The following is a 13309-nucleotide window of genomic DNA, read 5'->3' on the forward strand; positions in this document are numbered from 1 at the left end:
ATCAGGTCTTTCTCTCCCTCTCTGATCGGTTTCACGTCTCTCTCTCCCTCTCTGAAAGGATTCAGGTCTGTCTCTCTGTCCCACTCCGACCAGTTTCCATTCTCTCTCTCCCTGTCTGACCGGTTTCAGGTCTCTCTCTCTCTCTGACCGGTTTCGGGTCTGTCTCGCTCTCTGACCGGTTTCATGTCTCTCTCCCTCTCTGAAAGGATTCAGGACTATCTCTCTGTCACTCTCCGACCGGTTTCCGTTCTCTCTCTCCCTGTCTGACCCGTTTCAGGTCTCTCTGTCCCTCTCTGACCGGATTCATATCTCTCTCTCTCTGACCAGTTTCAGGTCCCTCTCTCTCTCACTCTCTGACCGGTTTCAGTTCTCTCTCTCCCCGTCTCTGACCAGTTTCAGGTCTCTGTCTCCCTCTCTGAGCGGATTCAGGTCGCTCTCTCCCTGTCTGACCGGTTTCACATTTCTTTCTCCCTGTATGACCAGTATCAGGTCTCTCTCACCCTCTCTGAACGGTTTCAGGTCTCTCTCTCCCTCTCTGACCGGTTTCAGGTCTCTCTCTCCCTCTCTGACCAGTTTCACGTCTCTCTCTCACTGTCTGACCGGTTTCATGTCTCTCTTTCCCACTCTGAAATGTTTTAGGTCTCTCTCTCCCTCTCTGACCGGTTTCACATCTCTCACTGCCTGTATGACCAGTATCAGGTCTTTCTCTCCCTCTCTGACCGGTCTCACGTCTCTCACTGCCTGTATGACCAGTATCAGGTCTTTCTCTCCCTCTCTGACCGGTTTCACGTCACTCTCTCCCTCTCTGAAAGGATTCAGGATTCTCTCTCTGTCACTCTCCGACCAGTTTCCGTTCTCTCTCTCCCTGTCTGACCGGTTTCAGGTCTCTCTGTCCCTCTCTGGCCGGATTCATATCTCTCTCTTTCTGACCGGTTTCAGGTCCTCTCTCTCTCACTCTCTGACTGGTTTCAGTTCTCTCTCTAGCTCTCTGACCAGTTTCAGGTGTCTCTCTCCTCCCTTACCGGCTTCAGGTCTCTCTCTCTCTCTCTCTCTCTCTCTCTCTGACCAGTATCACATCTCTCTCTCCTTCTCTGAAAGGTTTCAGGTCTCTCTCTCTGTCCCTCTCTGACCGGTTTCAGGTCTCTCTCTCTCCCTCTCTGACCGGTTTCAGGTCTCTCTCTCTCTCTCTCTCTGACCGGTTTGAGGTCTCTCTCTCTCCCTCTCTGACCGGTTTCAGGTCTCTCTCTCTCTCCCTCTCTGACCGGTTTCAGGTCTCCCTCCCTGTCTGACCGGTTTCAGGTCTCTCTCTCCCTCTCTGAACTGTTTCACATCTCTCTCTCCCTCTCTGAAAGGTTTCTGGTCTCTCTCTCTGTCCCTCTCTGACCGGTTTAAGATCTCTCTCTCCCTCTCTGACCGTTTTCAGATCTGTCTCTCCCTCTGTGAATGGTTTCAGGTCTCTCTCGCTCTCTCTCTCTCTCTGTCTGACCGGCTTCAGGTCTCTCTCTCCCTCTCTGACCGGTTTCAGGTCTCTCTCTGCCTATTTGACCATTTTCAGGTCTCTTTCTCCCTCTCTGACCGGTTTCAGGTCTCTCTCCCTCTCTGACCTGTTTCAGGTCTCTCTCTCCCTCTATTACCGTTTTCAAGGTCTATCTCTCACTCCCTGTCTGACCGGTTTCAGGTCTCTCTCTGCCTCTCTGACCGGTTTCACGTCTCTCTCTCCCTCTCTGAAAGGAATCAGATCTCTGTCCCACTCCGACCAGTTTCCATTCTCTCTCTCCCTGTGTGACCTGTTTCAGATCTCTCTGTCTCGCTCTCTGACCGGTTTCATGTCTCTCTCCCTCTCTGAAAGGATTCAGGACTCTCTCTCTGTCACTCTCCGACCAGTTTCCGTTCTCTGTCTCCCTGTCTGACCGGTTTCAGGTCTCTCTGTCCCTCTCTGATCAGATTCATATTTCTCTCTCTCTGACCGGTTTCAGGTCTCTCACTCTCTCTCTGACCGGTTTCTTGTCTCGCTCTACCTCTCTGACTCGTTTCATGTCTCTCTCTCACTGACCGGTTTCAGGTCTCTCTCTCTCTCCCTCTCTCTGACCTGTTTCAGGTCTCTCTCTCCCTCTATGAACGGTTTCAGGTCTCTCTCTCTCCCTCTCTGACCAGTATCAGGTCTCTCTCTCCCCGTCTTTGACCGGTTTCATGTCCCTCTCCCTCTCTGACCGGTTTCACATCTCTCTCTCCCTCTCTGAAAGGATTCAGGTCTGTCTCTCTGACCCACTCCGACCAGTTTCCATTCTCTCTCTCCCTGTCTGACCGGTTTCAGGACTCTCTGTCCCTTTCTCACCGGTTTCAGGTCACTCTCTCTCTCTGACCGGTTTCAGGTCTGTCTCGCTCTCTCGCCGGTTTCATGTCTCTCTCCCTCTCTTGAAGGATTCAGGACTCTCTCTCTGTCCCTCTCTGACCAGATTCATATCTCTCTCTCTCTGACCGGTTTCAGGTCCCTCTCTCCATGTCTCTGACTGGCTTCAGGTGTCTCTCTCCCTCTGTGACCGGTTTGATGTCTCTCTGCCTCTCTGACCGGTTTGAAGTCTCTCTCTCACTCTTTGACAGGTTTCCGGTCTCTCTCTCCATGTCTCTGACCGGCTTCATGTCTCTCTCTCTCTCTCTCTGTGACCGGTTTCATGTCTCTCTGCCTCTCTGACCTGTTTCTGGTTTCTCTCTCTGATCAGTTTCAGGTCTCTCTCTCTCTTTCTCTGACCAGTTTCCGGTCTCTATCTCCCTCTCTGACCAGTTTCAGGTCTCTCAGTCCCTTTCTGACCGGATACAGGTCTCTCTCTCTCCCTCTATGACCAATTTCAGGGTCTATCTCTCACTCCCTGTCTGACCGGTTTCCGTTCTCTCTCTCCCTCTCTGACTGGTTTGAGGTCTCTCTCTCTCCCTCTCTGACCGGTTTCAGGTCTCGCTCTCTCCCTCTTTGACCGGTTTCAGGTCTGTCTCCCACTCTCTGACCGGTTTCAGGTCTCTCTCTCCCTCTCTGACCGTTTTCAGGTCTCTCTCCCTCTATCTGAACGGTTTCAAGTCTCTCTCTCTCTCTGACCGGTTTCCATTCTCTCTCTCTCACTCTGACCAGTTTCAGGTCTCTCTCTCTCTCTTTCTGACCGGTTTCAGTGTCTCTCTCTCTCTTTCTGACAGGTTTCAGTGTCTCTCTCTCTCTTTCTGACCGGTTTCAGGTCTCTCTCTCTCTCTCTTTCACTGGTTTCAGGTCTCACTCTCTCTCTGTCTGTCCAGTTTCAGGTCTCTCTCTCTCTCTATCTGATGTGTTTCAGGTCTATCTCTCTTTCTGTCTCTGACCGGTTTCAGGGCTCTCTCTCTCTCTCCCTCTCTGACCGGTTTCAGGTCTCTTTCTCTCTCTCTCTCACTCACTAACCGGTTTCAGGTCTCTCTCTCTCTCCCTCTGACCAGTTTCAGGACTCTCTGTCCCTCTCTGACCGGTTTCAGATCTCTCACTCCCTATCTGACCGGTATCAGCTCTCTCTCTCTCCCTTTCTGAACGGTTTCAGGTCTCTCTCTCTCTCTCTGACCGTTTTCATGTCTGTCTCCCTTTCTACCAGTTTCTGGTTTCTCTCTCTCTGATCGGTTTCAGGGCCTTTCTCTCCCTCTCTGACCGGTTTCCAGTCTCTCTGTCCGTCTCTGATGGGTTTCAGGTCTCTCTCGCTCTCTCTCTCTCTCTCTCTGATGGGTTTCATGTCTCTCTGTCCCTCTCTGACCGGTTTCAGGTCTCTCTCTCTCTCTCTGACCGGTTTCCATTCTCTCTCTCCCTCTTTGACCGGTTTCAGGTCTGTTTCCCACTCTCTGACCTGTTTCAGGTCTCTCTCTCCCTCTCTGACCGGTTTTAGGTCTCTCTCTCCACATCTCTGACCGGTTTCAGGTCTTTGTCTCCCTCTCTGACCGGTTTCTGATCTGTCTCTCCCTCTCTGAACTGTTTCAGGTCTCTCTCGCTCTCTCTCTCTGCGTCTCTGACCGGTTTCAGATCTCTCACTCCCTGTCTGACCGGTATCAGCTCTCTCTCTCTCTCTCTCTCTCTGACTGGTTTCTTGTCTCGCTCTACCTCTCTGACTCGTTTCATGTCTCTCTCTCTCACTGACCAGTTTCAGGTCTCTCTCTCTCTCTCTCTGCCCAGTTTCAGGTCTCTCTCTCCACATCTCTGACCGGTTTCAGGTCTTTGTCTCCCTCTCTGACCGGTTTCAGGTCTCTCTCTCCCTCTCTGACCCATTTCAGTTTTCTCTCTCCGTCCCTGACCGGTTTCAGGTCTCTCTCTCTCTCTCTGACCAGTTTCAGATCTGTCTCTCCCTTTCTGAACCGTTTCAGGTCTCTCTCGCTCTCTCTCTCTCCGTCTCTGACCGGTTTCAGATCTCTCACTGCCTGTCTGACCGGTATCAGCTCTCTCTCTCTCTCCCTCTCTGACCGGTTTCAGATCTGTCTCTCCCTCTCTGACTGGTTTCACGTCTCTCTCTCTCTCTGACCAGTTTCAGGTCTCTCTCTCCATGTCTCTGACCGGCTTCAGGTGTCTCTCTCTCTCCGTCTCTGACCGGTTTCCGTTCTCTCTCTCCCTCTCTGACCGGTTTCATTTCTCACTCTCTCCCTCTTTGACCCTTTTCAGATCTGTCTCCCTCTGTCTGACCTGTTTCAGGTCTTTCTCTCTCTCTGACTGGTTTCAGGTCTCACTGTCTCCCTCTCTGACCAGTTTCAGGTCTCTCTCTCTCCCTCTGTCTGACCAGTTTCAGGTCTTTCTCTCTCTCTGACCGGTTACAGGTCTCTCTCTCCCTCTCTGACTGGTTTCAGGTCTGTCTCTCCCTCTTTGATCGGTTTCAGGTCTGTCTCCCTCTCTCTCTCTCTCCCTCTCTGACCGATTTCAGGTCTCGCTCTCTTTCTGACCGGTTTCAGGTCTCTCTCTCCCTCTCTGACCGGTTTCAGGTCTCTCTCTCTCCCTCTCTGACCGGTTTCAGGTCTCTCTTACTCTCTGACCGGTTTCAGGTCTCTCTCTCTCTCTCTCTCTCTCTGACCGGTTTCAGGTCTTTCTCTCTCTCTCTGACCGGTTTCAGGTCTCTCTCTCTTTCTCTGACCAGTTTCAGGTCTCTTTCTCTCCCTCTCTGACTGGTTTCATGGTCTTTGTCCTTCTCTGTCTGATTTCAGGGTCTATGTCCCTCTCTTACCGGTTTCAGGTCTCTCTCTCTCTCTGACCGGTTTCAGGTCTCTCTCTCTCTCTTTCTGACCCGTTTCAGTGTCTCTCTCTCTCTCCCTCTCTGACCGGTTTCAGATCTCTCTTACTCTCTGACCAGTTTCAGGTCTTTCTCTCTCTCTCTGACCGGTTTCACGTCTCTCTCCCCCTCTCTGACCGGTTTCATGTCTCTCTCTTTCCCTCTCTGACCCGTTTCAGGGCTCTCTCTCCCTCTCTGTCCGGTTTCAGGGCTCTCCCTCTGCCTGTCCCTCCTATATCAACTGGACAGCTTTCTGATGTCTGTGTCCTTCCTGCTCACTCATTTCCTCTGTCTCACAGCTGCAAGCCCTGTGAAACCTGGCAGAAGGCCTGAGCTTTTCCTGAAGGGCATGTTTATAGCTGAAATCAGAGCCACATCCATCCCAGGGCATTGCTGGCAGTGGTGTCAGTTAGAGAGTGACTGCTCTCTGCCTCATCACCTCATCCTATGCTGCTTTGTGGGCAGTTAAACCAGGCAGTACTTGTGCAGTTAATGGGAGGGCTATCGGACTGTTGTAAGACAGAGAGACTTAGGGGTACGAGTTCATGGTTCCTGAAAGTGGCATAATAGGAAGATAGGTTGTAAAGAAGTCATTTGCCACCATTACCTTCATCGGAGAGGCCATTGAGTAGAGGAGTGTGATGTTCTGTTAGAAATATTGAAGTGATTGGTAAGATCACTGTTTGAGTATTTTCTGCAGTTCTAGATTCTCAGACTTAATGGACAATGACATTAAGCTGGTGAAGCACCTTATCAGGACTGGACAGCTTGAGTTATAAGGAGAGTCAATGGACTGAGACAGTTTCCTCAGGTGTGTTGGTGGCTGAGGGGTCACCTTATGGAGGTTTGTAAAATCATGAGGGGCATGGATAGAGTGGGTGGTCATGGTCGTTTTCCCTTAGTAAGGGAGTCTAACTGAAGGGTATAATTTTAAGATGATCGTATTGGGGGTGAAAGAGTTAAAGGGGTTCTGAGGGACAACTTTTTCCACACAGAGAATTGTGGGTACATGGAATAAATTGGGGTAGGCAGATACAATTACAGTTTCAAAGATTGTTGGATGTACTTGGATAGGAAAGGTTTAGAGCAGGGGTTCTTAACCTTGTCTTTCCCATGGTCCCCTTTGTCAGTCCGGTGAAGTCTATAGACCCTTTCTCATAATAATGTATTTAAATATGTAAAATAAGATACATCAGATTACAAAATACGAGGTCAGTGAAAGTAAAGTTGTAAATTTTTTCACATTCAATGGAATTTATCCACGGACCCCAGATTAGGGACCCCCGGTTTAGAGGGAGATGGACCAATGCCAGAGATGGGAAGAGCTGAGATCAGCATAGGCACATTGGGCTGAAGAACTTGTTTCCATGCTGTCTACTGTCTAACTTTATTTTTTAAATAGCAATCAAACGATCTTCCCACTCCTGTCCAGCACAGGCTTCACAAAGTTGCTGCTTCCTGTTTGTAGCTAACCCACAGTTACACAATAGCAATGGAATCCCAGTCTCTCAGATTCCTGTCACTCACTTGTCGGAAGGTAATGATCCAGGGGATGATACTCTTGTGAAATGCTCTGCTTTCCTGTGGGTAAGGTACACCAAACAATGAGCAGTTAAAGTGGGATTGGGCATGGATTTGGATTTGATTGGTCTTCAGACTCCATCCGAATACAAACTCACCTCAGTAAACTTAATGGTTCATTCTCTTGGGCAACAGTCCATTGGGGCATAGGCAGGGTGAATGCACATGGATTTTTGTCCTCCCCCTCCTTAGGGAAAGGTAATCAAGAACTGTTAGTGTGCAGGTGGAACAAACTGACATAGGAAGTGGTTGAGACATACATAACAATGTTTAAGACATCTGGACAGGCTGACCGGGGTAGCAAAGGCTTAGAGCAGGGATTCCCAACCTTTCTTTATGACATGGACCAACACCATTAAGCAGGGGTCTGTTGGCCCCAGATAAGGGGCAGAAATGTGCAATTGAGACTAGCTTAGTTGGACATCATGATTGTCACAGGCAAGTTGAACTGAGGAGCCACTTCCATGCTTTCATTCTATGCATTGCCCAACTTAGATCTGGGTATCATACTTTAATGCTTTCTGAAGTGAATTACAAAATGTGACTAAATACATCCAAGTGCAACAATTATAGTTCCCATCTCTAAAGTGGCTTTCACAACAATTAACTCAGGGGAAGATTGTATAGATTGTGTGCTACTGAGATTCCTGACCACAATGAATTATCAGCCACCCTGTACGTGATTCTGATCCAACCAGATTCTCATCCCAACCACCAACATCTCTGAATGCTGGCTGAATCCCCAGTGTTGATGAACGGTGTTACAGCTGATGGAACTGGTTAAATCCCAGTACTACAGCTAGTGGAATCAGACAAATCCCCAGTGTTGATGAACGGTGTTACAGCTGATGGAACTGGTTAAATCCCAGTGCTACAGCTAGTGGAATCAGTCGAATCCCCAGTGTTGATGAACGGTGTTTCAGCTGATGGAACTCGTTAAATCCCAGTGCTACAGCTAGTGGAATCAGTCGAATCCCCAGTGTTGGTGAACAGTGTTACAGCTGATGGAACTGGTTAAATCCCAGTGCTACAGCTAGTGGAATCAGTCGAATCCCCAGTGTTGATGAACGGTGTTTCAGCTGATGGAACTCGTTAAATCCCAGTGCTACAGCTAGTGGAATCAGTCGAATCCCCAGTGTTGGTGCACAGTTGGTACAGCTCGTGGAACTGGTGTTTTACAGCTCCAGACACAGGTTTAATCCTGTCTGTGTGGAGTCTGAATGCTCTCCCTGTGAATTTTCCCCGGCTGCACTGGTTTCCTCACTCATCCCAAAGACATGGATTGGTACGTTATTGGGATGCTGTAGATTTCTCCTAGTGTGTAGGCAGAAATGGAATCTGGGCAAGTTGATGGGAGTATGGAGAAAATAAAAAGAAGTTTTTATTTTAGGAATATTAGGAATGGGTTCTTTCAAAGAGACTCAGTTGGTGCGGCTTTATAACTATGATTTAACAGCTTGATGTATTGGATTAAATCTTTGTTTTGTATCCTTTGGTGACTATAAAAAGATTAATACACCTAAGAGGGAGGTCAGGCCAGATCTGTCAGGTGAGGTTCACAAAAATCCCGAGGTTTCCATAGACATATTATGAGTAAAGGGGTGGCAAGTGAGAAACTGGATCTCCTTCGACAGTATAGCTGCTTATTTCTTGATACACAGGTTATGGGAGGAATTTTTAATGGATATTTCTCCTTGGGGTCTATGGGAGAGAAAGTCATGGTTGCTTGGTAGAGAAGAAAAACAAGTGGAGATGTTTTGGATGAAATTCATATTACCAGAGAGAAGGCACATGTGAGAGCACAGAGAACAGCCTTACAGGTCGGTGTTATCTGTAAGTTACAGCCTTACAGATCAATAAGAAGGATAGATCCCTGAACATGACTGTATGTTCAGACCCTGGTCAGACCCCACTTGGAGTACTGTGCTCAGTTCTGGTCGCCTCACTACAGGAAGGATGTGGAAGCCATAGAAAGGGTGCAGAGGAGATTTACAAGGATGTTGCCTGGATTGGGGAGCATGCCTTATGAGAAAAGGTTGAGTGAACTCGACCTTTTCTCCTTGGAGCGACAGAGGATGAGAGTTGACCCGATAGAGGAGTATAAGATGATGAGAGGCATTGATTGTGTGGATAGTCGGAGGCTTTTTCCCAGGGCTGAAATGGTTGCCACAAGAGGTCACAGGTTTAAGGTGCTGGGGAGTAGATACAGAGGAGATATCAGGGGTAAGTTTTTTTACTCAGAGAGTGGTGAGTGCGTGGAATGGGCTGCTGGCAACGGTGGTGGAGGTGGATACAATAGGGTCTTTTAAGAGACTTTTGGATAGGTACATGCTGCTTAGTAAAATAGAGGGCTATAGGTAAGCCTAGTAATTTTTAAGGTACGGACATGTTCGGCACAGCTCTGTGGGCCAAAGGGCCTGTATTGTGCTGTGGGTTTTCGATGTTTCTATGTATCATCAGATTCTGAGGAGGCAAGAAAAGAAATTGCAGAGGCACTTGCAAAGCCACTGGTAAAGTTCCTGACAACTGGAAGGCAGTTAACTTTGTTTAAAAAGGTAGCAAGGACAAGCTAGGAAACAACAGGCCAGTAATCCTGACATCAGGAGAGGGAAGCTGAGGAACAGGATCTGCCAGCATTTGACTGGACGGAGTCTGATTAGAGGAGTCATCATGGCTTCATGCATGGAAAATTGTGCTTGAAGAGATTCTTGACCAGGTAACTAAAACGATAGATGAGAGCACTGGTGAGTGTTGTCCATTGGGACTAGCAAGCCCTTTGACAAAGTCCTGTAAAGTAGGCTGGTCTGGAAGGTTAGGTCCTGTGGAATCCAGGGAGAGCTGGATCAGTGGATTCAAAATTGGCTCAGGCTGAAGGTTGAGAGTTTCTCTGAGAATGGAATCAGTGACTAGTGGTGTGTCACAGGGTTTGGCATTGGGAGCTTTGTTATTCATTATTAATGCAAATGATTTGACTGCAAACACAGAGGGCTTAATCAGTAAATTTGTAGATGACACAAATTTATAAGGTTATCATAGATTGCAGGGGATTTTAATCAGTTAGGAAAGTGGGCTAAGGATTGGCAAATGGATTTCAATACAGGTAAGTGTGAGGTGATTCATTTTGGATAGTCAAACCAGTGTAGAACTTGGTGAATTGTAGAGGTATCAGGGAGAATCGAGTAACCTCAGGTGAAAACAGCATCACGGGTAGACAAGCAGGCAACAAGGCATTTAGCACTCTGCACTGAGTGAAGGGTTTGGGACATTACGCTGCATTTGTGAAAGTCATTGATGAGGTTGCACTTGGGGAACCGTGTAGTGTTTTGTCATCCTATTATATATATAAAAAAACCCATGGTTAAGCTGGAATGAGTGCAGAAATGAATTACAAAGATACTCTGAGACCAGAAGGCTTGATTTGAGAAGCTGACCAGTCTAGGTCTTTATTCTTGAACGTATGAGAATGAGGGGCGACCTTATCAAAGTGTTTAAAATTATGGGATGTGCAGATAAGGTGGATGGTACTTGCAGGACAGGGGAGTACAAAACTAGGGAGCATAGGTTTAGGGAATGAGGGGAAGGATTTAAAAGAGACCTGAGGAGCAATATATTTACACAGAATATTTTGAGTACATGGAATGCTCTGCCAGAGGAAGTGGATACAATAACATCAGTGAAAAGATATTTGGATAAGTACACGGATAGGGGGCGTTCAGAGGAATACGGGCCAGACTTGGGCAATTGGAACTAGTTTAGTGGATACCCTATTCAGCATGGATCAGTCGGGTTCCATGCCGTGTAACTCGACGATTCTATGACTCTGAAGCCATTATGCAGCCAGTTCTAGCTCCATAGGTAGACTGGTGAATCTTAAAGTACATGCGCATTGAACAGTACAGATCCCTTCAGCTCACAATGTTACGGGGACCTTTTAACCTACTCCAATATGAATCTAACCCTTCCCTCCCACATAGCCCTCCATTTTTCATCCTAATGCCTGTCTAAGAGTGTCTTAAATGTTGCTAATTATCTGACTCTATCACCACCCCGGCAGCATACCCACCACTCCCTGTGTAAAAAAGCTACCTTTGAAATTGCCCCTATACTTTCCTTCAATCACCATAAAATTATGCCACTCATATTAGCCATTCCTGCCCTGGGTAAAAGGTTTGGGTTATTTACTCTCTCTATGCCTTTTATCTTCTTATACACCTCTATTAAGATACCTCTCATCCTCCTTCACTCCAAAGAGAGACACAATGAAAGATTGCTCAACCTTTCCTCATAAGACTTGCTCTTCATTCCAGGTAACACCTGGTAAATACCCCGTGCAACCTCTCTAAAGCTTCCACATCCTTCCTATAATGAGGAGACCAGAATGGAACACAATGTTCCAACTGTGGTCAAACTAGGTTTTACAGAGATGCAACATTATCTCACAGCTCTTGAACTCAATCCCTGACTAATGAGCACCAACACACCATATGACTTCCTCTATCCTATCAACTCACAGGGCAACTTTGAAGGATCTATGGATGTGAACCCCAATACCCACACTGCTAAGAATCCTGTCAGTAACCCTGTACTCTCCCTTCATGTTTGACCATCCAAAGTGTACCAGTCCGCACTTTTCTGGAGTGAATCTGTCTCCCACTTCTCTCAGTCTAGCTCTGCATCCTATCAATGTCCTCTTGCAATGTACGACAGCCATCTACACTATCCACAACACCACCAGCCTTTGTGTCATCTACAAACGTACTAACTCACCCTTCCACTTCCTCATCCAAGTCATTTATAACAATCATTTATAAAGATCAGGAGTCCCAGAACAGATCTCTGCAGAATACTACAGTCACAGACTCCCAGGCAGAAGATGCTCCATCTGCAAACCACCCTTTGCCTTCTATGTACAAACAAATTCTGAATCCTTGCAGCCAAGTTTCCCTTAAGCTCATGCTTCCTGAATTTCTTAATGAGCCTCCCACAGGCAACCTTACCAAACACCGTAATAAAATCCATATGCACCACTTTCACTTCTCCACTGTCGACAATTTGTTTTGTCACTTCCCCGGAGAATTCAATCAGATTCTTGAGGCATACCCAGCCCCTCACAAAGCCATGTGGACTATCCAAGATCAGACTAATCTTCTCCAAATACTTGTAAATCCTCTCCAATAGTTTTCCCACTGCTGGTCTAAAATTCCCAGGATTATTCTTATTCCCTTTCTTGAACAAATGCAACTGTCCATCTGCAGGTACTACTTTTGTGGCTGTTGAGGATGCAAAGATCATCACCAAATCTCTTCCCTCACTTCCTGTAGATCCTGTCCTGCCCTGGGGTCTTATCTATCCTACAGTTTTCCAAAATTTCCAGCACATTCTGTTTCTTAACCTCAGCATGTTCCAGCATTTAGCCAGTTCTTCACTTTGCTCACATTCATTAAGGTCTCTCTCACCAGTGAGTGCTGAAGCAAAGTGTTTATTAAGGACCTCCCCTATCTCCTCCAATTCCAGGCACATGTTTTCTCTCTTATCCATGATCAGTCCTTCCTTCACTATAGTCATTCTCCTGTTCTTCCCATATGTGTGAAACACTTAGGGGTTTTCCTAAATCCTACTCACCAAAGCCTTCTCATGTCCCCTTCTAGCTCTTTAACTCCCTCCATAAGCTTCCTCCTGGCTACCTTATAACTGTTTGATCCTTGATTCCTAAACCTTAAGTAAGCTTCTTTCTTCCTCTTGACAAGATGTTCCGCATCGCTTGCCAAACCTGGGTACTTCATCCGACCATCTTTTCCCTACTTCAATGGAAAAATCCTATCCAAAACCCCATGCAAGTGCTCCTTAACAGCTTTCACATTTCTGTTGTGCACCTCCCTCAACCTCCACCCCCAGCAGCTCATTCCACATACCCATCACCCTTAGTGTGAAAAGTTTGTCCAATAGGTTCTCCTTAAATCTTTTCTGCCTCACCTTAGCTTTAACACCCTCTAATTTTAGACTCTCCTCCTGTCTGTGCTCTTTGTGATTCTATACACCTTGATAAGGTTACTCCTCGCCCTCCTTCATTCCTCTGCAGTCCCTTACTATAACTAAAGTTCTACAGTTCCAACAGAGAATGATTCAATAATACATTTCAAACTGGGAAATCTACTTGGCTTGCTTGCTCCATGAGGATGGTTTATAGTGAGCTGAATTGTTGCCAGTTCCACATTCTTTCCATTGTCTGGATTTGTAACCAAATCTTTAATGTGTTTTTAAAAATCTGCAGGAATCAGGAAAGTCCAAAGATGAGAAAGTATTGGAAGAAAAGGAGGGGCCAAAGAATGACCTGTGGATGCTGAATGTGAGTGTCTGGTGTTGAGAATCACATTATGAGCAAGAACCAGAGTTTAAAAAGTGCCCAACGCAGAGTAACATTGAACAACAATAAGCTTCAATTGTCCTTTACTTGGAAAGCAAATTGATTAAACGAGTAA

At 46.9% G+C, this 13309-nt stretch overlaps 1 protein-coding gene across 6 annotated transcripts in view; it reads left to right on the forward strand.

Annotated features, from left to right (window-relative positions):
- LOC134348215 (pleckstrin homology-like domain family B member 2) overlaps positions 1-13309 on the forward strand; it is a 308822-nt gene that overhangs the window by 53149 nt on the left and 242364 nt on the right. For all 6 annotated transcript variants that reach the window (XM_063051250.1, XM_063051252.1, XM_063051253.1 and 3 more), the window contains one exon: positions 13102-13176. In XM_063051250.1, coding sequence (XP_062907320.1) covers positions 13102-13176 — 75 coding nt within the window. The remainder of the gene's footprint in view (positions 1-13101; positions 13177-13309) is intronic.

This window comes from Mobula hypostoma, chromosome 6 (assembly GCF_963921235.1).
Source record: "Mobula hypostoma chromosome 6, sMobHyp1.1, whole genome shotgun sequence".
NCBI classification, from domain to species: Eukaryota; Metazoa; Chordata; class Chondrichthyes; order Myliobatiformes; family Myliobatidae; genus Mobula; species Mobula hypostoma.